General features: G+C 38.4%; 1 protein-coding gene across 3 annotated transcripts; it reads right to left on the bottom strand.

Annotated features, from left to right (window-relative positions):
• Positions 1 to 11,962: 11,962 nt before the first annotated feature.
• On the bottom strand, positions 11,963 to 23,156 carry LOC136666482 (G2/M phase-specific E3 ubiquitin-protein ligase-like). 3 transcript variants are annotated; one of them, XM_066644677.1, is made up of 9 exons: positions 23,058 to 23,156; positions 15,600 to 16,103; positions 15,349 to 15,432; positions 14,724 to 14,869; positions 14,362 to 14,573; positions 13,858 to 14,125; positions 13,597 to 13,757; positions 13,140 to 13,378; positions 11,963 to 12,780 (listed from the first exon to the last, which is right to left on the bottom strand). In XM_066644677.1, exons 2-9 carry the CDS (start codon positions 16,060 to 16,062, stop codon positions 12,530 to 12,532), a joined length of 1,824 nt encoding a protein of 607 aa, XP_066500774.1. In that variant the 5' UTR covers positions 16,063 to 16,103; positions 23,058 to 23,156; the 3' UTR covers positions 11,963 to 12,529. The 3 variants fall into 3 exon arrangements, with proteins under 3 accessions (XP_066500774.1, XP_066500773.1, XP_066500775.1); XM_066644676.1 differs by lacking the exon at positions 23,058 to 23,156 and adding an exon at positions 17,436 to 17,580; XM_066644678.1 differs by lacking the exons at positions 11,963 to 12,780; positions 23,058 to 23,156 and adding an exon at positions 17,436 to 17,580 and having other exon boundaries at positions 13,149 to 13,378; positions 13,620 to 13,757.
• Between the last annotated feature and the right edge of the window lie 1,849 nt (positions 23,157 to 25,005).

Raw genomic sequence — 25,005 nt, forward strand, 5'->3', positions numbered from 1 at the left:
GTTGTAACATTTCCCTCACGACCCATGGACTTTACAGCTCTTTACAAAGAGAAAGTGAAATGTTTATGAAGTTGGTACACATCGGCTGGGCCTGGGGAACTGAGGGTAGCTGGGTAGAACCTGTTGGGTAGATGAGATGCTTGTCAGCGTCAAAACTAAATCAGCGTCACCCTCACTGAGCATGTGCTTCTGTTTCCAAACAGGAAAAGTCTGGATAGTCGTGACGGAGAGTGTGTATAAAGTAAGACTAAAGATGATGTTACAAATGATTCACTATAAACAGAGACTGCTTTAACAAATGCAGTAATGTTGTAACCCCCCCCCCCCCCCCCCACACACACACACACACACACACACACACACCAGCCTGATAAAAGCAGAACAATGTCTTCAAAATAAAAAGGAAGATGGTTTATACAAAGGTTTTGTCACTGCACAAAAGAAAAGTTCTGCGGATGTTTCCGTAAACACAATTATACACTTTGTAATGCACAGTTACTGTTTATTTCCTTAATGCAGCGTAGTGTAAAGACAAAGATTACAGGTGACCTGTGTAAAAGTAATGGCCCATTTCTCACTTGGCTCTTTTTATTACAGTTTTTGGAGAAAACATAAATTAACCTTAAAAAGAATATAACACACATGCGCTGTATTATTATGACTTCTAAGAATCAACAAGTCGTTTATTGTTTGTTTCTAATGCTTATAACTCAGGCTCCTTGACATGTGTTTGATAACAAATGTAATCATTCTCTTTTATGGTTATAGTCCATTACAGTGTTATTGTAATTTCCTGAAATGACATTCCACTCACCACCTGACCCATGTTTATAACCCCAAACCAAAGGTACTGCAGCTCCTAGAGCAGTGCTCAAAGCAGCATCCGTCATTTTCACAATCTAGACAAATGGCAAATCTTATTATTATTATTATTATTATTATTATCTGGGCGGCACGGTGGTGCAGCAGGTAGGTGTCGCAGGGACCTGGAGGTTGTGGGTTCGATTCCCGCTCCGGGTGACTGTCTGTGAGGAGTGTGGTGTGTTCTCCCTGTGTCCGCGTGGGTTTCCTCCGGGTGCTCCAGTTTCCTCCCACAGTCCAAAAACACACGTTGGTAGGTGGATTGGCGACTCAAAAGTGTCCGTAGGTGTGAGTGTGTGAGTGAATGTGTGTGTGTCTGTGTTGCCCTGTGAAGGACTGGCGCCCCCTCCAGTGTGTATTCCCGCCTTGCGCCCAATGATTCCAGGTAGGCTCTGGACCCACAGCGACCCTGAACTGGATAAGGGTTACAGATAATGAATGAATGAATTCTTCTTATTTTTATTATTGTTTATTTTATACATTTTTCTGTAAGATGCAATTCATATAAGATGACAAATCTAACTCATTTACAGTCCCTGAACGAAACCAGTTTATGCTCCCTAGGGCTCCCTAGGTTTACTACAGTATCTCGGACACCTCCAGGTCACTAGGTGTCACAAGCCGTTTCATAACATGAAGAAGAGAACATGGCAGAAGTGCTTCTAGGGTCTCTCCAAAGGACTGTTCTTTAAAGACTGTACAAAGGTCTTTAAATATAAATATGCTCAAACTCATAAAATATAAAAAATAGATAAAAAGAAAATGGCGCACAGCTCTAGGGTCCTGGGGTTGTGGGTTCGAACCCTGCATCAGGCCACTGTCTGTGAGGAGTGTTCCAGTTTCCTCATATCATCCAAGACCAGTTGTTGGAAGGCGGAATGGCTATGTGTGAATGTATAAGTGTGTAATGCACTGTCCAGGATGTGCTCCTGCCTTGTGCCCAGTGATTCCAGGCAGGAAAGTGTATAGCTCACTCGTACAGGCAGCTTTCACTGTGCTCTGAATGTTGGAGCTCTAGTCTAGAGAAACTGATGGAGCGGACTCCTTTAACCTTGGACTCTACCCCATAAACCTTTTCATGTGTCAACCAAATTTGGTCGAACACTTTTATTGATAATCCCAAACCATGTGGTGTTAAACATCACACTGTAGCTGTAACAGTTGCTGTTAGACACAAGAAATGTATGGTGACGTGTCAAAATCCCACACTGTAATATTCTGCAAACAAGAGATTTTGGTTGGTGTGTGTTGGTTGTTACATGCTTTGGAGTTGACTGCCTTTGTCAGCCACAATTTGACGAATCTACAGTGGGCCAAAGCCTTTGTTTAAATATTAAATCCGTGAGAATTTGAATTTAAATCAAATCAAATTTACAACAAAAAAGTCGTCACAAAGCAGCTTTACAGAGATCCGGGTCCAAGCCTCCTATGTGGAGCCAGGGGCAACAGTGGCAAGAAAAAACTCCCTCAGCACACCTGGGAAAAAACCATGGGAAAACCTGGGAAGGACCCATGACTCATACGGGGAACCCATCCTCCTCGGGTCGACGCCGGAGACACAACAGAGAAGAGAACAGAAGTAAAAGTGAACTGATGACAGATGAAGGTGTTAAAGTAATGTGAATGTAGTATATTAGTGATGTATGAGTCTGAGGAAGGAGGAGGTGATCAGTGATTCTGTGAGAGTTAAAAGAAGGTGCGGAGTTAATTTGAGACAAAACAGCACGGCCAAGCGTGATAGTGTAGATGAGACAAGGCTAATTTAAATCCCATTCATATTTCTTTACCAACACATTCACATACCTCTCAAACCTGAAACACAATGAAAATGACAAAGGGGCCCTTCCCTAAATAATCACAGGAAGCGAAATCTCATAGCTTTCATTATGTGTCAATGCAATGTCAGTAGTGTTCACTTGCTTATGATATAGAGCTTTAACAACTTTATCAAAGTTCACGCCAAGCCTATTCCCGCTAATAAAACCCCATCCGTACTCCACTTAGAAAGAGTATAAAAGTTGTAAAGATATTATTACTTTGTAAGGTTGGATATGGAAGACTTTCCAAACCAATAGCAATTTAGCATCTCGGAATAAGACTGTGTCTTTTCCTTATTTGTATAAGATAGTGCATCATTATTGTCCATTAATCAGAACTACAAATGATAACTAAACTCGAAACGTCCACTTGTAAAAGTTTCTCGTTTTCTCAGTCCAGTCCACATTTAAGGTCTTTAAAAGCGCCGTGTGCAAACAAAAGTGGTTCTACTGTGGCATCGCCCAAAAACACTTCTGTTGCACCTTTGTTTTTAAGACTGGGTGACTCATGTTCTGAAGAAAACAGTCACACACAGCAACATTCTTAAGTTTCCTCAGCACACCTGTGCTACTCAGAACAGTTCAGAGTTTGCAACAAAACTAATAACTGAAATGAACTGGTGTTTTCTTTATATCCTGTCAGAACATTATACCATTCCCTGCAGAATTAGTCGATTTTCTTCACTTACAGAATGCCCCTCGTATACTGAATGAATTATTATATGATGCAGTTATGTTGCACGACTAAAATAATGAATCGTGTTTCATATTCGACTTGTTGTTGTGACCACATTTCAGGTGGAACAGCAGTTTAAATAGAGAGCTACTTTAATATCAAATTATACTTAAATATTGATACCAGCAGCTCACTGAAAGACATACGTGAGACAATGGGGCACTGACTGAAGACCTGATTTGGAGGTAGGATACTGGATGTACAAGTGTAAACAATAGTGCAAGATAATCGTAATAGAAGGAAATAGGATACTGGAAGGCAGAGTAGATAATAGTGCAAGATAATAGTATAACAATTAAATAAAGTAAACAAGTGCATACCGGATCTATTGAAAAAGTCACAGTTAGGTCTGGTGAGGAGCTTAAGTGACAGTACCAATATAAACAGAATTGGTGTCAACAGTAGTGCAGATACAGGGATATGAAGCCTGGAGGCTGTTTAAAGTGGTTGAGTGCCTGCCTGTATTTCAAAGTCACAGTTGGGTATTGGTGGTAATTGATGAGTTTGCTGAATAGTGTGTGTTGGGGGGCAGAAGTGGGAGGTGGAGCATAGCAGGGAGAGAGTTCAGCATTCTCACAGCCTGATGGATGGAGCTATCCCTCAGTCTGCTGGTCCTAGCCCTGAGACTACGCAGTCTTCGCCCTGATGGCAGCAGGCTGAAGAAGCTGTGTAGCGGGTGGGTGGGATCACCTGCCAAGCAGAGGGCTTTTCGTAGGAGGCGGGAGCTGTATAAGTTCTGAAGGCAGGGGAGAGAGGCACCAATGATCTGCTCAGCTGTTCTCACAATACGCTGGAGGGTTGTGCGGCAGGATGCTGTGCAGACCCCGTACCACGCAGTGAAACAGCAAGTCAGGATACTCTCGATGGCCCCCCTGTAGAAGGTGATCATGATGGGGGTGGGAGCTCTTGCTCTTCTTAGCTTGCGGATAAAATAGAGCCGTTGGTGAGCCTTCTTGGCCAGTGATGCTGTGTTGATGGTCCAGGAGAGGTCCTCTGTGACGTGCACACCCAGGAACTTGGTGCTGCTCACCCTCTCCACAGCAGACCCGTTGATGGATAAAGGGGCATGTTGTGTGCGAGTTCTCCTGAAGTCGACAACAATCTCCTTGGTCTTCTCAGTGTTCAGAGAGAAATTGTTGTGTTTGCACCAAGAGGCCAGCCGGCTCACCTCGCTCCTGTAGTGTGACTCATCGTTGTTGTTGATGAGGCCTACCACAGTCGTATCATCCGCAAACTTGATGAAGAGGTTGGAGGTGTGTGATGGAGAGCAGTCGTGGGTTAACAGAATGAACAGAAGGGGGCTCAGCACACATCCATGGGGAGCCCACGTGTTCAGAGTGATGGTGCTAGACAAGTTACTGCCAACCCGTACTGCCTGTGGTCTTCCAGTCAGGAAGTCAAGCAGCCAATTGCACAGTGATGTGTTCAGTCCCAGTTTGACCAGTTTCTGAATGAGTTATTGGGAGATGATTGTGTTAAATGCAGAACTGAAATCAATAAAGAGCATTCTGACATAGGTGTCTTTCTTGTCCAGAGGAGTAAGGGCTGAATAGAGAGCAGCGGACACATTATTGATCACGTACACCATGACATTGCTAGTGTCTCCACAACTGAACACTCCCATCCAAAACAAATGTGGTACTTTTCTGTGATTAAAACAGAAACTGAAACAAAAAATATGGCCAAAATATGGGAACACCTAGTGCAGTGGGTGTGACTGAGCAACCTGCAGAGCAGAAACCACCAGGACCAGGACTGAGAACAGGCTGCGCCACCGTGCCGCCCAGTTTAGGGACATCTTTATATTTAAATGGTTTCCAATAATGAGAAATGGTAACTTGTATATGCTAAAGGTGAATCGTTAAGGAGGAATAGATTACAGAAATAAAAGCTAAGAATAACCTTTCCTCTTAAGCAGAACATTACATTATAAATTACTGATGTCATAATTAATTATGACATCATAATGACTTATTTATTATTAAGTTTATTGATTGTAGTAGTAATTTAACAAGGTTTTTTGTAGTTTTTCCTAGACATTCTTTACTTATTATGTTTTAACTTTCTTTAGTGAAATTATCGTAGAATATTTCAATCATACGTGGAAAACAAATAATAATTTGACTTGATTCATTTACAAAAATATATGTTTATACAAAATGTGAACTGTTGGATGGATGTACTGAGTAGATTTAATATGTTTTACCTATTCCATCTATTAAAAGACCATAAACATGAGCTTTAATGTCGAAATAACGAGACAGAAATTGGCGCAGCTTTAACTGTAAAGTCACTTTCAGTTTAAGAGAATACTCCTCTCCAATTTTCACCTCTTCACTCTTTTTATGTTGTTAACTCCCTTCTTTTTTCGAAGCCTGCGGGAGCCACAAATCCAAGTCAAAATGATTTCACTTTCGTTTGTTTATCTGGATTTCAGGAAACCAGATCAAATACACACCACTGCCTGGAGCAAATCCAACATTCCTTTCAAAACAACAACAACGTTCCCTGTTTACTTTTAGTTCATTTGTCAACTTGAATTAATCTGAAGCAAATTAGTTCTTAGTCTTCAAAGGGTTCTTTAATCATTAGAGGTGTATCTTTCAGCTTTGATATGATTCTCAGCTCCAAGGTTAAGGTTCAGTACATTTTGAATAATGAATATTGAAATTTCTGTACATTTCAACAATATAATGTTCATAATTCTGCTACCAAAAGTATTGGGAAATCTGCTCATATATTACTTCAGAAATTTAAGGCATTAACAGATACTTTGACCTCAGTTACTCTTAAGGAAAGGCTTTGCGCTACTGGAGCATTGCTGAGAGGATTGATTGCATTAATCTATGAGAACAATAGTGTGGTCCAGCACTAAAATGTTAAATGATAATCCCAGGACCACAAAAGCCACTAGAACTCATCTGAAGTTATTAAATGGTGCTCCACTACAGAGAACAGAGTTCCACTGTGCACGGCTCAGGTTTGGGAACTAGCCAACTGCTATTAGAATAAGATAAAACACATCACTTTTCTGTGGGTCAAATTTCATGCAGGTTTCACACAGTCTATAGGTGAAGTAAAGAATGAGCCAAAAATAGATAAATAAATAAAGAAATAAAAGAGTTCTTTGCATTGTGAAGGGGTTCTTCAGATAGCTGGAGCTATCGATGGTTCAGAAAAGGCTCATATATAGCAACAAAAAGGGTTCTTTTATTATTACTCTTTCGAAAGAGGAGCTATATATAAAACCATCTATAGCACATTCTCCATCAACCTGAAGAACCCCTTTCACGATGCAAAGAACTATTTAATCATGCAGAAGAACTTTTTTTAACTAAAGAACTTATTTATATAGTCATTGTAAGTGTATATGGCAGTAACACCAAAGCAAGACCTTAACGCTGCCCAGTTCAAAGCAAAGAATTACAAAGGTTCTTGCATTCTTTGTGTGTTTTTTACATGTGCGCAGTGTCAACATGTCACTGTTGAATAAACACACAAATTGGTTTTACTTTCAGTTTGGTGCATGCTGAAAAACAACGTTATCTATTGCAATAATTCATCCTAAGCTCTGTTACACGGCTTATCTGTTATTTCTCAGTACACACACACTGTCAACTGAGAGGTGCGTTCAATTCTGGATCGTTAGAAGATCTTTTGATGTTCTGTATTGATTGGAATATATAAGTTATATAAAGTCCTGACCAAATCTACACCTCAAGCTGATTGCTATTCCAAGCAGTGTCAGAAATCACAGAAGCAAGACCTTGTTAACTTACTGTTAGCCTTTTTGCCTTGGGCAAGTTCAAGTACTCAGACAAAAAATAAAGACACATTTTGTCACACCTACAGTCGTGCAGAAAATAAGAGATGCTTAACAAGCGTGCAAGACCTGCTAAACCACCAAAACTACACAGCATCAGATACAGCACTAAATTCTTTTATCTCTGAGAGACAGAAAGCTCCACTCTTGATTCTGTCCTGAAAAAAGTGTTTCTCGGCATCCTGCCACTGTGAGACAAAAAATCCCAGTCTAACAAGATCTGGATCAGACAAGTAGCCATTACTGAGAAAAGAAAAGAAAACATCTAAAAACAAAATAAAATCCACAGAACTGTGGGCTTTTTGGCCCAGAGCCGAGACCTCACTTTATTTGTTTGGAATTACAAGTGGATCATTTAACAAATTTCGGAGCTGTGGAAAAATACCACATTAGGATTTTTTTTTAAACAAAGCGTGAAAGCATGTTTTACGGGAACATGTTAAATATAGGCTTTATGATTATGCATAATGCTGAAAAAAATTTACTTATTTGGCTTTAAATGACTTTTTTGACCAATATTTTACATAACATTTAATGTTGGACCCTGTACTGTACTTCAGTTTTACTTATTCATAATATGAAATAAAAATGTGGCAAAATACAGGTGTGAATTGGCTTTAAAACTCTAAATAATACTTGCGTTATTATCCTGACCATTGAAGAACATGGTGAAAGGGGCTAACAGTGTATGCAGAGCAACAGATAGACCACAGTCTGTAATAACAGAACTACAAAGTGAAATAAGCTGAGCTTGTGTGTCAATGGAGTTAAATGTTTACACAATCATAACTCATATTTCATAAATGTCATATCTGCAATGCCTTTATAATTTACGATGTCTATTTCTCAGAAATATTTCAATAATTGTAAGGGAACTTCCGTTTCATACTTTTGTCATGCTCTTGAAGTTTATGAATCATTCACCCATAAATGCCTTCTTTAAATCTCACTCTGCATTTACTTTTCTTATCTTAGTTGTATATGAAGGACACTGAATTCAAAACCGAAACCATGCTAATTGCCTAACAGTGACCTCCATCAATCAAACAATAACATTAAACAGATTACTCATTTATAAAATCAGTTATTCGTAATGTTTTATTTTTTTTATAGAGGGAACTCAAGTATGTTAACACATCTACCTGCTTTGTTGTTGCTAAAATGTTTTGTTAATTTAGAGCAGGTCCCATATATGAGGGGAGGCCATGTTTTTTTTTTAAATTTCAGTACAGAGTCTAAAGCTAAACTGAATTAAAATAACAGAAGTGAGATGGTGAGGCCAAATCTAAGCTTTAATAATATCATTTAAGCAACAAAGACAATTGGAAATTGCAGGTTTTACCAAGTGGATTTCCAGTAAACTGAAAGAGTAAAGACGAGTAAACTGCACAACCAGTGTTCATGACTAATGCACATTCTACAGCCTTCTAAAGATGGTCATGTGCTTCTCAATTCATTTCCAGTAACAGGGAGGGTGAGAGAGAGAGAGAGAGAGAGAGAGAGAGAGAGAGAGAGAGAGAGAGAGAGAGAGAGAGAGAGAGAGTTGGGCCACAAAGAATCATGCCGTAAATCAGAATGTAAAGGACAGATAGTCTTACAGCATTTTTATATACATTGTCACCTCCTAATTATGTTGTCTATGGAGAGAGAGAGAGAGAGAGAGAGAGAGAGAGAGAGAGAGAGAGAGAGAGAGAGCGCACTGAACTCTAACAAGTTCTAAACACAAGGAAAGCGAATAATGCTTAAAAACATTCGTTCTTATTCACTGTTGGGAAACTGAGACTTACACCGTGTACAAAACTCTTCCCTATTCACCATATTATTATTATTATTATTATATTATTTTGGATTTCTGCCATATTGTAGACCAAAAACAAAGTGGACATATTTCATGGCTGTCAAACTATCCCACAATGCACTGCAAATTGTAGTGTACAACCCATGTAAACTAGTAGTGGATTACCATTATCCTCCCACAGGAGGTCTCTAAAATCATGGTGTCCAAAATCACTACTCTCCTGGTGTCCGTTTCCTGTAATAATGCATATAATGAGCAACATATTATTATTATTATTATTATTACTCTGGATATTTTGCTCATTCCACATTTTTCAAAAATAACAAAATTTGCATCAGATTTTGCAGCGGTAATGAAAGAAGGTCACAATATTTCTAACACAAATATAGCTAAATTTACTGTGCTAAATAAGCAGTTAACCTGTGTTTTCTGATATAAAATGTGCTCCTTTTTGTGTGTTTTTTTCCATATAATGCCTTTGTAAATAGACTTAGGATTGTAGTCTATGGAGTAAATTATTGTGCAACGCTGTGTTTAAATCAGAGATTCAACTACGTCGAGTCAACTTCTGTGGAATTTCCCTTTTAAAAAAATCTCACGTTCCAAGCGCAGAAAAGTCACATGACACAGTAACGTAAGGCGCTTTGTTTTCGTTCCCACCCGTTTTCCGGCACCAGCTGGTGGAACTCGACGGAATAACGGTGGGAAATACTCAGGGTCAGTGTACAGAGTGGAAAATCACCGAGTGCTGAAGTAGTAAGAAGAAAGAATTGAAGAAAGCAGCGTTATAGTATTTTCTTATAATTACATTTTTGTATTTCTATGTAGTTAAAGCTGACTGAAATACACTTTGAGGACGTATTTGTCTGTGTATGAATTTTCATTGTACAATAAACTGGGTCTATGTTAAAGAAGCCATTTTGTGAAACGTGGCCTCAGACGGATAGCAATACAGTCACATGCGTGTTTATTTCGCGCCAGTAATTTTAGTCGTTGGTCATGAGAGAAAAGACTTGGAGAAAAAATACAAGCTATGGAAAACCCAAAACATCCTTGGGAAACCCCATATGAGCTAGTGTCTCCAACATAGGAGGCAATTAAATTCATGAAAGGCCTAGATAGTTGGGTTCTTTACAGAATTACTTTTGGAATCTCCTGAGTATATTTCATTTCTAGTTGAAAGACTGGTAACACAATCATGTAATGGTGTCATAGTTTTACAACTGGTAGAAAAACAGATTCAAAAAGGCTTTATATTTGAGTTATCATTTAATATTTTTACATAATTTCCACAAGCAATTTTATAATCCACAGGACAGGTCCGTACATAGAGGTGGTCATGATTAAAACATGTTATATAGAGTTTGTAATATATCCAGGCAGCTAGGTGTCAGTATAATGGATATTTCATAAAATGAAAATCACTGGAGAAAATGATGGATTGGTGTTTTAAGAAAGCTAAATTAATATCTTATTCATAATGATGGCAGTTAAATAGTGAGTTGGGTCTGCATAAATGTGACATTTGGAAGACCATTGTTTAACAGAATTAAGGCAGTGTGGCATTTCCCATGATCCTCCATATATGCTCAGTGATCAGTCAAAGGTAAACTACATTGACATTTACGTAGCGTGACTAATGCATATCCTAGAGCATTTTAAGGATGGTCATGTCCTACATATCATTTCCAGTAACACACACACACACACACACACAGAGAGAGAAATAATATGGCTTTCTACATAAAGAGTATCATCCATAAAATACTGTCAATTTTGAAAGAATATGTTGGATTTCTTTGCAGTGATGATAGGAACCAGTGGTCACAATGTTTATAACACAAATATAGCCATTTAATTCACTATACAGTATATCAACTACATATTTGTTCAAATTCATGGAGTGTGTTGCATAAATCTAAATCTAAATGTGTTAACATTAACAAACTTGGTCAATGAAAACTTTGAAAATTCAAACTTCTATTTTTTCTAGAAAGGGTGTTTGTATTTCGTGAAATATGTTTTGATGGCAAAACTTTTACAAAGTTTCCCAACACCACTCTTTAAGATTTTCACATCAAAGTGCTCCAAATTCCTTGGTTTACGTTTTATTAATTTCTCTCAGCAGAAATCAGTGCAAGTCTCTTAAAATATCCCCCAGGAAACTACAGAAGTAATCAGGATGTGTACTTATTTTTCCACGTTTCCTACAGGGATCGCATCAGTGTTTAGGGGCAGTACTTGACAGACTACGGGTGGAAAATATAAGAGCTCACATCAGTTTGTACAATGAAAAATCACACAGAGTTAAGAGCTTGTAAGAATACAGGGGGTCCTCGACTTACGACGTTGATCCGTTCCTACGTCGCCTCGTAAATCAATTTTCGGTGTAAGTCGGAACATACGTACGTACTGTACGTAAATAACATACTGTAAGCACTTATCCTATCCTAACACCTATCCTCCTCGGTCCCGAGCCGCGTAACCGTGTATTCTTCCGCCGCGTTACGACGTTTACGACGCAAAACCACTTAAGTCGAAACAAGGCTTTATACAGTAAATGGGAGATGTGTCGTAACCACGTAACATCGTAACCCGAGAACCCCCTGTACTAGTTTTTACATCCCATGACTTTCTCTGAAATCCTGTGTCGTAGCTGCAGTCTCATTTGTATGGAGCCCTGAGGGTGACCTAATTGGAACCAGATCCTAACATGTGGCGACTGGCACAGATTCAGAGTGAATGATGAATGAATGAATAATTGATATTGACACAAATATTACAAAGTATATCTAACAAGCTACTGATTTAAAAAAAATCTAATTAAATCAATAAAAAGTTTATTAAGTTTAAAAAACAGATTTTTCATTTTTATACAGTATCTCATACACATACTTTTATAAAAATAAAAATGTACAAAGGCATATCTTAATTTGTTATGAAAACATGGTTTGAAAATAAACATTTGTCTCATTTAAAGTTTACAGTGTAAAACCTTCAGAGAACCTTCTGTTATCTAAAGTTATTGTGCATTAAAATGTGCAGAAGTGTGTTCTCTCATCTGTAGAACATCAACAGAACAGAACATTTGACCAATGGTGCTCAAACTGGACATATGACTACATTTAGCAGAAACCGTTCACTTTCCTCATCATATGTTAATAGCATTGCGTTCTAGTTTGACCAAGTGAAAGTGGTGGTATCTAGGCCTCTTTCCAAACCTCCCCTGGCTGGCCTTCATTTTAGAGGTCAAGCTGGGGCCTGCCCAATATACCACAACTTCCCAGAGGTATCCTATCTGTTTTCAAACTTCAGTAAACACAGGGTTATCAAAACAAAACCTGCTATTAATAGTGTTCAGCAAGAAGATGAAGCTGGGGCTCCCTAACATTGAAAACAACCTCAACTCTACCCTCTACTATGTGGTCTGTTGTAATAGCTTAGTATGGAATAGTTTAAATAATTTAGAAGTGCTTTTTACATATGAAGCCCTGCTATGCTTTACCAAACCCTACAGAATCTCTGACTGCTCTCAGCAGCATTTCATTGAGTAGTGCTAAACCTCTGACCCCTCTGGGTAAGAAAAGTCCCATCATACATGTGGAGGCATAAGGAAGTCGACAGACATGTTTCTCCGGCTCATAAAAGTTGATGCTGGGTTTCTCGGGGAATCCCAGTGCTGGAACTTCATCTGTTCCTGTGATGAAAATGAGAAGCTCTTCAAAATGAAGATCTGTTTGTTTATCTGAGGAGAAATTGGGAAATATAAGAAACACATTCTGAAATCAAATTTAAACAGAGTTACATTGAATTCCTTGATTTCGACAGATATACACCCAGCCCCTCAAAAATTGTGTGAGCCAGAAATCCCCTACTACTCATCCCAGAGGTTTTAGATTGAGCTCTATCGCTCCAGAGAGCAGTCACACTGCTCCCAAGAGCCTCCCATTCTGTTGGTCAATAATTTCTACTGAGATGTTCATGGTTTTTTGTGTGTTACAGTAATATCTTTCAGAGACTGCAGCATTCATTGTGTCTCCCACCAATTAATATATATACACACATACATCAAAATGAAGGCCATCTCCAAACTAGGATGCTCACCTTCAATCATCTTTAGAAGCTGCTCCCAGAGGTAAATGGTCGCCTCTTCTTCCTCTCTCTTCCTGGTCCCTTCTCTACTCCAATTGATTCGGAAGAGAGTTCTGAACAAAGCTCTGGATATTGGTTCTTTCATGTTGATGAAAAGGGGTAGGAAATCAATCCAGGTTGCCTTCACGAAGGCCCAGAGCTCTCCAAATGCATTCAGACCCTCTGTAAACTGATGGATCATGTTTGAGACTCTGACGATAGAGAAACATGAGAAAAAGATATGAAATGACCTGTAAAACGTATCACATTTCATAGTTGCATGTTTAAACCCTACTGGTCAAACTACATTCCTTGTTGGTTTTGTAGATTACTAAAGTGTGCTCATAAAAATGTTAACCCACTCCCCACCCCTCTACCAACCCCCCACCCCCCTACCAACCCCCCACCCTCAAAAAGGTTCTGCTGATACCTGAGATAAATGTAGTGCCTCACAATGCAGGAGTAAATCTCTGGAATATCTTGCATGGAGATTTTAGGTCTGTATATTCCTGGAAATCCACACTCACAGATCCAGTCTCCCAGTTCGCTCTGAAGATTACAAAGGTGTGAAGAAGACCTACAAGACAAAATCTGAGCATTGGGAGTTCAGGTTAGTAAATAATAAACATCAGACGTTGCAGGACACACGGACAGATGTTAGTAACGACTCGTAAATAACGTGGCTACTTACTTTTTGTACTTTCATTTGGACATCAGCATCTGGTATGAGACGCCAGTCAAAATCCATGAGATTAAGTTCTTGACCACACATGAGCTGGTAAAGAGATGGGTCCAGAGCTTTAAGACCTGGACCGCCGTGAATTATAGACCAAGCTACAAGCTTCCCGGCCTGCTCATACTTGTGCTGCTGTAAAGCGCTCTGGTCATAGGTGAAGAACAAGTGTCCAGGTTTGCCCTCAAACACACCCAGCCTGGTTTGTACCTCAGTCATCAGGAGTCTGTGGACAAAGAATGTGGCATTTTATAAATACAACCTTAAATACAAGCATCATATTATCTCCAAGCCAAAAAGATGTTTGTTTTTAAAGGATAATTTAACTGAACCTACTGTGAACCTACCCCTAAAACTAAAGGCCAATTTATGCTTCTGTGTTTAACCAATGCTCAAGTCCTGTGTAAACACAAACCCCATGCCGTACCCTACTCAGGACCAATTTGGTAAAACATGTAATACCTGAAAAACTCTCTCCTCGGACCCCCGGTGTCAAAAGCCACCTCTCCGACAAACTCAACATGAGGTGTTTTAGTCCAGGAGAAGTTGCTGTTGGACAGGGCATCCGTGGCACTCTTGAGCAGTGTTTTCCTACACACAACCACATGGAACACATTGTGGCTGAGATGCTGCTGCTGAAACTCTTTAAGCAAAGATGTGATGTCCATCTCCTCCTAATGATGACAGTAAAAAACAATGACTCAGTGGGATATGCCAAGACTTGCCCAACTTTCATTCATTAACACTTTTGAATATTTTTACTACAAAATATACTAATAATGTATTGCAATTCTAAGATACAACACAATTTCCCTTGGAGTTACCATTGAGGTCTGAAGGTTTCTATTGAGATCTCTGTTACTTTTAGTTTCTCTCTGTCTGGCTTGGTCTGGTCTTTGAGTGGATGGTGTAAAATTAGTTGGAGAAAGACTTGTTTGACACAACGACTCTCTGGAAAGTCTTCTAGTATCTGAGCACAAACAGAAACAACGAATGCCATTAGATACTTCTGAGTGTCGCATACAGTTCATCCTCAATAATTGCTGATATTATGTGAATTTATGTGCTAGGCTGTCCTACCCTTCACCAAAAATTAGGTAGTTCAAAAATGACAGAGGCTCTGTTCTAGGTTATTACAGGTCAGGGAAGTGTTGCTGTAAATTATACCCTAATACCAGACACAGCAATGCTGCTGGGGATTAGTGGCAGCTACATTGAAAGTTGTCCAACACAAGCCAAAAGCTTCTCTGTAGTTAGACAATGATCACAGATGAGGACCTGAACGCAACGTAAAACGCCAAGGTAGGTGCATCTTTTAGTGGCCAGTGAATGAAGAGATAAATGTTTCAATGTTGTCATCAGAATCAAACTTGATACCACCCCATTCCCCATTCCCACTTATATTTGCATTCCTGTCGAAGGTAAACATGTTTCTGGTCAGTACTTTACCTTTCACTTTTGTTTCAGAACTGTCTGTCTGGTTTAGATCTGATAAAGTATAAGGGCATGACGTCCGAGCCCCTTTCCTTGAACCTGGAACACACACAAAAATAAAACAAATTAGAGATTTTTGAGCCACAAGTCAAGGACATGTACAAGTCATGTACATTATAATTAAAATCTCACTCCTCCATATTGCAACTTAAACATAAAAAAAGAAAATAAATGTTTAAGCTTATATCTTGAATTTACAAAATTACCCAGAAGTCTCACTGTGCTGGTGCTCCCATACAGATCCAAGAAAACGTACAGCCAGTCGTTTAGGTCAATCTGCCCTTTTGCTTTGAAGTAATATTTATGTCCATCTTCAGCTTGAATCAGAATATAGCCTGCATGGTTCAGCCAAAACTGGATGTGTGCTCCTGGAATGCAGATATCCTCGGGTACAGGAAGCACACAGCAGCCAGGACAGTCTCTGAGGTCCGGTATAGAGGTGGGTAGAATAAGATTGGCATTGGGGGGATGGTTGGTGAATCCAACACGAAGAGCTCCATCCCACGAAGGAATTGTGCTTTCGATACAAACAGAAATTTTCTCCTTCAACTTTACGGGACGGCTGAGGAAGACCAGGCCATCCTTGAAACATGAGCCATCTCTTTGGGCACGAATTCCACTCTGACAAACGGTCACTCTCCGCCCTTTAATCTCGTGAAGGAAAGTCATCGGGCCCAGGCAGCGACTCCCACATACACGGCCGTGTTTCTCTGGAAAATGAAGAATAAGAAGTGTCAGTAATAAGTGTATTCATTGATTTGTTAGCTTTGTAGCTCAGTTTAGAACGACAAGTTAAATTTGGGAAAAACGGATGCAAAATTTCCATAATATATCATGGTACATGTATATATTTAACGTGGAATTATTAAAGAGCTCATCCATCTGTGGAGGCATGGTGGTGCAGCAGGTAGTGTTGCAGTCACACAGCTCCAGGGACCTGGAGGTTGTTCGATTCCCGCTCCGGGTGACTGTGAGGAGTGTGGTGTGTTCTCCCTGTGTCTGTGTGGATTTCCTCCGAGTGACTGTCTGTGAGGAGTGTGGTGTGTTCTCCCCGTGTCCGCGTGGATTTCCTCCGAGTGACTGTCTGTGAGGAGTGTGGTGTGTTCTCCCCGTGTCCGCGTGGGTTTCCTCCGGATGACTGTCTGTGAGGAGTGTGGTGTGTTCTCCCCGTGTCCGCGTGGGTTTCCTCCGGGTGACTGTCTGTGAGGAGTGTGGTGTGTTCTCCCCGTGTCTGCGTGGGTTTCCTCCGGGTGACTGTCTGTGAGGAGTGTGGTGTGTTCTCCCCGTGTCTGCGTGGGTTTCCTCCGGGTGACTGTCTGTGAGGAGTGTGGTGTGTTCTCCCTGTGTCTGCGTGGGTTTCCTCCGGGTGACTGTCTGTGAGGAGTGTGGTGTGTTCTCCCTGTGTCTGCATGGGTTTCCTCCGGGTGCTCCGGTTTGTGTGTGTGTGAGTGAATGTGTGGGTTTTTCCCTGTGAAGGACTGGCGCCCCCTCCAGGGTGTATTCCCGCCTTGTGCCCAATGATTCCAGGTAGGCTCTGGACCCACCGCGACCCTGAACTGGATAAGCGCTTACAGATAATGAATGAATGATTCGTCCACCTGTTTGCTGCTTGTATCTTTTAAATTTCCACTACATTTTAGAACCTTCCACAACACAGTAAATGTTGACAACATTATTAGCACCTTTAAGTAAATTTCATGTACGTATTATCGCAAATAGTTTTGTATCATGACATTTGAAGCAAATTATAAAAAGAAATAAAATGCTGTTTACCAATACAATCTCCATATACACTTTTATATATTAAAATACAAAGATATCCATATCAAATATAAATATTCTGCATATTTAACACATGCATCAGACACAATTTATCATCAGTTAACTCATTATATATATACTGCACCATTTAAGGTGGAAAGACAAGTTCCTACAAAAGGCGAGTGTCAGCTTCATAAAGTGTAACCAACTGTATGAAATAAACCGGCAAACACATATTTAACTGATGTATCGTTAGGTTTCTGAAAAGATAAAATACTCACTCATGTTTCCTCTTTTGTCACCACGCCAAAATAACCGAGTAACCCAACACTTAACACTAAAAGACGAAAACGGAAATAAATAATAAGGTTTAAGTCTGGTGGTTTCTCCTGAAAATGTAGTGAAACATCACCATCTTCAGCGAGAAATATCAAGTTCATCTCAGGAAGAGAAGGGAAAGTAGGCGGGGCTCCAGAAGCAGGGAAAACACAGAAACACTCCCAAACAAACAAACGTCATGAACGTCTCTAAATGAGTGCCGTTTTATGTGTTTAAAATTAATAACGGTGAGGTAATGGAACAGTACATTTTTAAACTTTAACAGTAACTTGACATAGATGCTCTCATAAACAAAGGCTGAGCGACTTCACTGCAGTCGACCGCCCAGTCATTTTCTACAGTTGATGAAAACATGTCTGAACAAGTGCAAACACGTTCCCGCCAAGAGAAAAAATAACCTGCTTCTCTTTCTCTTTTAGATTGATTCATGTGAATATATGAAATTATGATCCCGAAATGCTTACTACTTTATACTACGTTGTGACATATTATGTAAAGATTTCAAGAAAATAAGGTAACCCAGTAAACATTTAGCCGTTGATTCAACGTTGAAATAACGTAATGACTGCCGTCTAATCAACGTTTTCTTAAGGGTGAAAATGAAAGTTAAAAAGACGTCCAAACACAGACATTGAAAAGACGACTATTAGACGTATTTTGGACGTCCATTGACGTTATTAATTGGTCCCGAAATAAATTACTTGTATAAAACGCATTTTGGACGTCCACTGACGTTATCGATTGGTCACCACTTAACTAACTTATTAAGATGGATTTTGGACGTCCATTGACGTTTAAAATATGTCATTGACGGACAGACTACTTTTAGACCTATTTTGAACGTCCAGGGATGTTCCTTGTTTACTGGGAAGATTTTGATGTATGTGAATATTTTGGGAAATGTAATTATTACAAGTCAATTTTTTGAAGAAATGATGCATTTTATAAAACATACAAAGAATATTTAGAGAAAGTAAGTAAGATATTAAGTCTATGAGTAAATTCATACATATAAGGTCCTTATGTTACAATATAAATATGAATGTGCAATAATTGAGAAAATGTAAGACACTAATATAATATTTTCAGTTAATAAGTCGTTAATTTTAGAGACTAAGCAAATTTTCTAAGGAAATTGAGGTCATTGAATCACCTGGAACCAAAATGAATCTGCTCCTTGTACTGATTTTTTAAATATCAGCGATTGCTGACAAAATGAATTTGAGTAAAACTAAACTGAAACTTAAAACGGCTAAGTTTATAACTACAGGTCCTGCCGGACTGACAACTATACTCACTACTTTCATGGAAATACCTGATTTCCAGTAGAGCTGGACCTGCATAAGGTCTATGACTATGCACACGTACATGTCTTAGGGCACCGGCTTAGTACATGTCTTAGTGACCGAGTCAGAATATACCTTTTTTTTAATTTCAGAGATTAAATTTACATGGACAGTGGAAAATGATATGAAGCTTTTATATTATTTGTTTGAAAACAACAATACTGGCTGTCATTACTTTATATTTTTCATGGAATAATCAATTGGTTTTAGGATTGTATTGATGTGGAAACTGAAATCACTCAGTTAATCCCATCTGAATATTACTGGAGTACAGTGCTAAACGTCTGATGTAGTTAAACTAAAGCTTTTTTTTAAATACAATTGTACAAAACTACAAATGTGTGGTAGCATGTTCCTGCTGATGTGGGTTTCCTTGTTTTAGTTATGCACAGTAACGCCATTTTGTGTACTACTAGCGCCCCCAGTGGAGAATATTGGACTGCTAAACACAGCTATTGTGTCTAACTCATAGGTTTGTAGAATAAACAAAGTTGACATTTTGTGGCACTGGTATTTCTGGTTGATATATTTTTGCTGCCAAAACAAAACCTTGTGTTTACAGAATAATTAAAATAAATGCACCACGTTTTTTATGACACTTCAGGCACAATATGAATTCAACACACTTTACACAATAGAAACAAAATATGGAAAGGAAAAAATTGAATGCAAATGTGACATTTTCAAGAGTCACAGATAGTTTAGTAATATGATAAAAAGGATAGAGGTTTTCATTCATTCCTGTAATTCATCCTGCTCATTAAAGCGTAATTTGTAAGTAATTTAGAATCTACGTTTATGCCCTGTGTTTTGAAACTTAGCATAAAATATCTAATTACTACATGTTTCATGTAAGATTTCATGTCACCCTGCATAATCAAGGACACAAGGCTTTACTTCAGAGTTGAATTATGTAGCCCACAGTTGTAAATTAACAGAGAGAAAAAATATGATGATTTTAATAAGATAATTCATGATGCGTTGTGAAAACTGTTATTCACATTTAATTCAAATGATGTAGCATAGAATACACTTCAAATTCAACAGTATCTTTTATTGAATAAGTCCATTATTTTTTGCAAAGTATGATTTGTTGATGAAGTTCTGGAGAAGGCTTCAAAGGGTGGGTTAGTCTCATTTTAACTATAAATATCACACATACTTTTTACACAGGCTTTTTATTCCCATGACAGTTACTGACTTTAAGTCAGGTCCAGCAACTTCAGGCATTTAATTAATTACCTTTAAATAATCTTTGCACCTTCACAAAGAGGGTTGAGGTAGGCTTGCTTGGCATCTGGTTGTGCAGGTGTTTGTGTAGGTGCATACACACACACACCTACAAACAAGATAAAAGGATGGCTATTTAAAAGAAAGCTATTATTGCCATCTCTAAACAAGTACACCCATTTAAGGAAAGGACAACTGCACAAACTGCACGAATGTAAAGTGATCGTTGCCGTGATAAAGCCTTGTGTCTTATGTCTGAAGTTTGTTTCTTTGCTGTATATTAGAGCTGTGTGGCTAATATTACTAGTAAGTAGGGAAGCAGCTGTTCTTACCGAGTTGCCTCAGACTGTTATTAAGTAATCAGAAACAGACATAATGTGGTTTCAAAAACTGTGTGGTATTTTATGTTCCTTAAAACAGACAAAAGAATATAGCGTAGCTGGAAACAGCAGTAGCAGCTAATTTGCAGTTCCAGTGGAAAACTAAGGAAGCACATTTAAGATAAAAAATATGTGAAAATGTTTTGATCTGATGTTCATCTACATTTGCAAAAAGTTGGAAATTGAGCACAATGTTTTGTTTTGGTTTGTTTTTTACTATTGTAACTTCTTCTAAGCAGAAGACCTCATGCTCACACACAGACATGCAAGTTTTAACATGGTTCTGCTGTGGAACGGGTTTTCTTATCAAGTTTGCCCAGTCTTCTATCTTCAATCTGTTGTTTTTTTTTGTCTCCTTCCAAGAAAGTCTGCAAACACTTCCAAGTCTTGGGAGGTGCTCTCTTGCAAACTATTTTTCGTAGGTATTCATTCAATGTTTGCGATGCTATTGTGTCTGTGGCCATCTCTCTGCTGGTGAATGTTAATTTAGAGAAGTTGCATATCTGCATGCTGCCATATTAAACAGTATGGGTGGGTAGTAGTTACATTTAATTAAGTATGTGTATTTACAGGTTCAGTGTATTTATAATGGCAGGGATTTTGCTGAGTAGGTTCCCTCCCAAAATTCAAAACAACTGCTGGTTGGTGGATTGTCTGTTCAAATGTGTCCATGCAAAGACTTTGGCAACGATGACAGCTTAACCATCTGTCCGCTGGTAATTTCTTGGACTCTCACACTGCATTTCTCTTATGCTCTTGAATATTTGCATGGATCTTTTCCCCATTTCAAATCAAGTTCATATCTCTTCAAAGGTATTCAGTTGAAGTAGAATCAGGACTCTTTGCTGTCCTGTTTAAAACAGTCAATTTAGGGTCAATATGTGTTCTAAAATGCTCTGATAATCCTCTGGTTTCATTTCTCCTGTAACACGTACTAAGCCTCCATTTCCAGTGGCAGCAAAGCAGCCCCACAACATTATGGGTACTCCACCATGTTTAACAAAACGTTGACCCCAACTGTATAACGACTGCAGATTTTGACACAGTTTGGGTGTCACATGTCACAAATGTTATACAAAGCATTCAAATTCAGCCACATTGTGTTATTAGCATATTTGTTGTATTAAATATTTACATTATTATTTATTATTAATTTTTTAGTTACTTCCAACGTTCCACTGTTCATATCACAGTCATCTGTCGCCCCCTCCAGGCCAGAAAGTGTGCATGCCATCTAATCTCATATGTATACGCCCAGACAACCAGTGAATTGTATTTTCTAAATGTAAAGGTGCACACAAACAAAACCCAACCACAACAACACAAATTACATTTAGCATTTTCTTTGATAATAGTTTACTCACGTGGAAATGATGAGTTGTATCAGGTATTTGTATCGCAGGCCTGTTTTCCATGTATGTACTAACCATTGACTTTAGCATGACACTTTTCAAATTACTTCTGCCCCTTGGTCACTTTATAATAAACGTTTACCGGATGTCCACAGATTTTATGAGTGTCATCTCACTGAAATCCATTAATCCAGGCGTACCATTACCAAACGGAGCACATCTGTTGTTATGCACAACTTTCAGAACAGGACTGTGTTTATCATCAGACAAATTCTGATCACTAGACCATTGTGGCACAAATACTTGGGTGTTGGCCCGTTCTCAGCAGTCAAACATATACCATGGTGTTGGCAGGGATTTGGGTTGAAACTGGGCCACCAACCAAAACATCCAGACAAGAACAGCTGTGGTTAGAAACTGAACATTCATGAAAGGTTAGAGGATGTTTAACGCAAACTGCATCACTAAACAGGCTGCTGTCTCAAACTGGACCTCAAGGTGTAAAGCGAGTTGGTGCAGAGGAATGTAATATTGGAGAGGATTGTGATCAGCTTTACTAGGATTGGACAGAGGGCAGGATCACAGAAGAGAATATACTGTCTCAGCAATGGTATGAGAGGCAGCGGTGTTTTAGCTTTTACTGTTTTCTTAATCTATGATCACACACCCTGGGCATTTTATGACTAAGTACAGTAAATATCTTACAGATTGCTCCTTTAAGGTACTTGGTTTTAGAAATGTTCAAAACTGATGTTATCTTGTTGCTTTAATGTCATCTCAACCCAGGGCTTCAGTTTTATAGCGTGGTATGACCAGAAAATAACAGGCTTCCCTTGATCATAAATACACTGTCGGCAACTGAGAGATAAACTTTTTTTATAGTTTGTTATTTTTGTAAACATGGCATTGCTCCAAAGCTTCTTCATACCTTCCAATGATAAGGGTATGTATTTTGGGTTTTCCTGTTTTTAATATACTTTAAACATTTAAGTAATCCTGCCATGTGTTTTATAAGATGCAGCAAAATATCCAAGAAGACAGCATTTTAGTTTTAATGATATGTAGATTCTGCTAAATTTATTCATTAAGCGAGATCAGATCAATAAATGCATAATAAATAAATGCATTGTAACATTCTGCCGGTACTCATGGAATATAAAACAGTTCAAACCAAAAGCAGAGTGACATGGCGCCTCCACAGGTTCATTCAAAATATGTATATTTTTAACATGAACTTATTTGAAAAGTGGCAGTACCTGCTTTGGCTTCATTGGTTCTCAGAAATGACGTCTTGCTAGCCAAACCTACTGAGGAGTTTTTTTATAAAATGCCCAAAGCTGTGCGACAGCTGTCCCTTTTTGGACAAAAGCTACAGTGAACAATGAACACTCCTTAGCTTCATGCTAATGTGTCATTAATTGATTTGTCATTAGTCAGAAACAGTCAGAATGTCAATTATTTCTGTGAATTTTAATGATATTAAACATATTTGGTTAACCACCATAGATTTCCTTTAGCTAAACGGGGAAACAGAAGAACTGTTTAGCCTAACCACTTAATTACAAACTGTTTTGTGGTTTCCTCAAATTAGTTTCATATCCCTGCTAACTCTACCTCTGTTGTTTTTTGAAGAACTCTAGTTTGCTAAGCTAACATGAGTTAGCATTCTCCTACCTATTTACTAGCATGCTAACCTGTGAGATTATTTCTTATACAGAGATTATGTGGGATGAGAAACAAACAAAAACAGATCTATTAGCCTACTGTCATTAATAAAAGTGAACATATAATAGAAATCAGGATATTTTAAGCAGACAAAAAAGTGATAATATAAAAGATAATAATAAAAAAAATGTAAGTAATTCATAGATGTTTAATTATGTATGTTATAATTATGTTTAATATAACTAATTTGATAATATGCTACATAAAAGAAAGGAAGCAAAACATGTGATAATACACATTTTTAATGTTTTGATATTGCTGTCATATATAATTATCAATTTTGAAACCACATTGATACCTTACTGTAATTGTCATTAGCATAAATGACTACATGCAGCAACATGCAGTGTATAAGTAAATATCTTCTAAAAACTGCCCTTCTTTAAGGTAAATATTGTTATAAATAATGTTATTTATTTTATTTATGTACTTTTAGTTTTTTAGAATTTAGCATCTCAAGATAATTCTGTTAATAAATAAATATAAGAAAGGTTTTAAAAATATCATAATGCATACTCTATTACTTAAAATTGTGGCTGAATAACATATATTAATAGTTATTAATAATATTTACGTATTATTTACGTAAAATTTACGTTATATTATTATCAATATTAACACAAGATTGAGGATTATTATACGAATGATTGGGAATCACTGATTCCCAAAGCAACAACAATAAAACAGTTAGATCTGACCCATTATTTAATCAGGATTATGATAAGAAGCAGGTATTTTTCCATGATTGGCTTTTTCTTTCAAATTTAAATTTGTTGTGAGTTTAATATTTATAGACTATACGTATTGAATATGTGCTGCCATACATTGCTGTATCTGCTTCCATAATGTGCAACAAATCTTCCACAACAGCAACTGAAACAGCAATACCTTCTGGAAACAAAGAGAAAAGAGAAGCAGAAATGTCCATAATGGTCAAATATTTACAGCGTTAAATCTTTTCAACAAATGGTTTGCGTCCTCTGTGTAGCTCACAATTCTGCAATAAAAATGAAGACGGCATTTACCAGGGAAAGGCAAAATGAAGTCCAGTAAGCCTCCTAAAGTCCCATCCCTTTCTGATCCCATCTGTAACTGCTCCTCCAGCAGAGCACGGGGCAGGAAGCTCCATCAAAAACTCACTCATTCCCACCCTGCCACTTCAAAAAGTCATTAATCCACACTCAGCCAATCAGCAGCTGTCGTCCAGTGCGGTGACCAATGAAGCACTCCGGCATGTGAAGTGTTCATCCAATCCAGGCCCAGCTGCCTAATGTTGGTCATCGTTATCAAGAGAGAGTCACGTATGTGGAAGGTAGTTCTTATTTATGACCAGAGCTGGCTTGAGGGCATTGGTGGGCAGTGACTGTGGTGGAGGTTAAAGGTGTGGGAGATAGCTGCTGTTGATTTTGGAACATGGAACAAAACAGGTGAAAGTTTAAGAGTGCCAGATCTCAGTGAGGGGACAGAGTTTTTTGAGGT

This window comes from Hoplias malabaricus, chromosome 14 (genome assembly GCF_029633855.1).
Source record: "Hoplias malabaricus isolate fHopMal1 chromosome 14, fHopMal1.hap1, whole genome shotgun sequence".
Lineage (NCBI taxonomy): Eukaryota > Metazoa > Chordata > Actinopteri > Characiformes > Erythrinidae > Hoplias > Hoplias malabaricus.

What these genes read in the sequence shown, in the direction of transcription:
- LOC136666482 (XM_066644676.1), bottom strand. An exon ending in TTCTGAAACAAAAGTGAAAG is followed by an intron (nt 14,870 to 15,348) that starts GTAAAGTACTGA and finishes GTTTGTGCTCAG; the next exon opens with ATACTAGAAGACTTTCCAGA. An exon ending in TCCAAATGAAAGTACAAAAA is followed by an intron (nt 13,758 to 13,857) that starts GTAAGTAGCCAC and finishes CCCAATGCTCAG; the next exon opens with ATTTTGTCTTGTAGGTCTTC.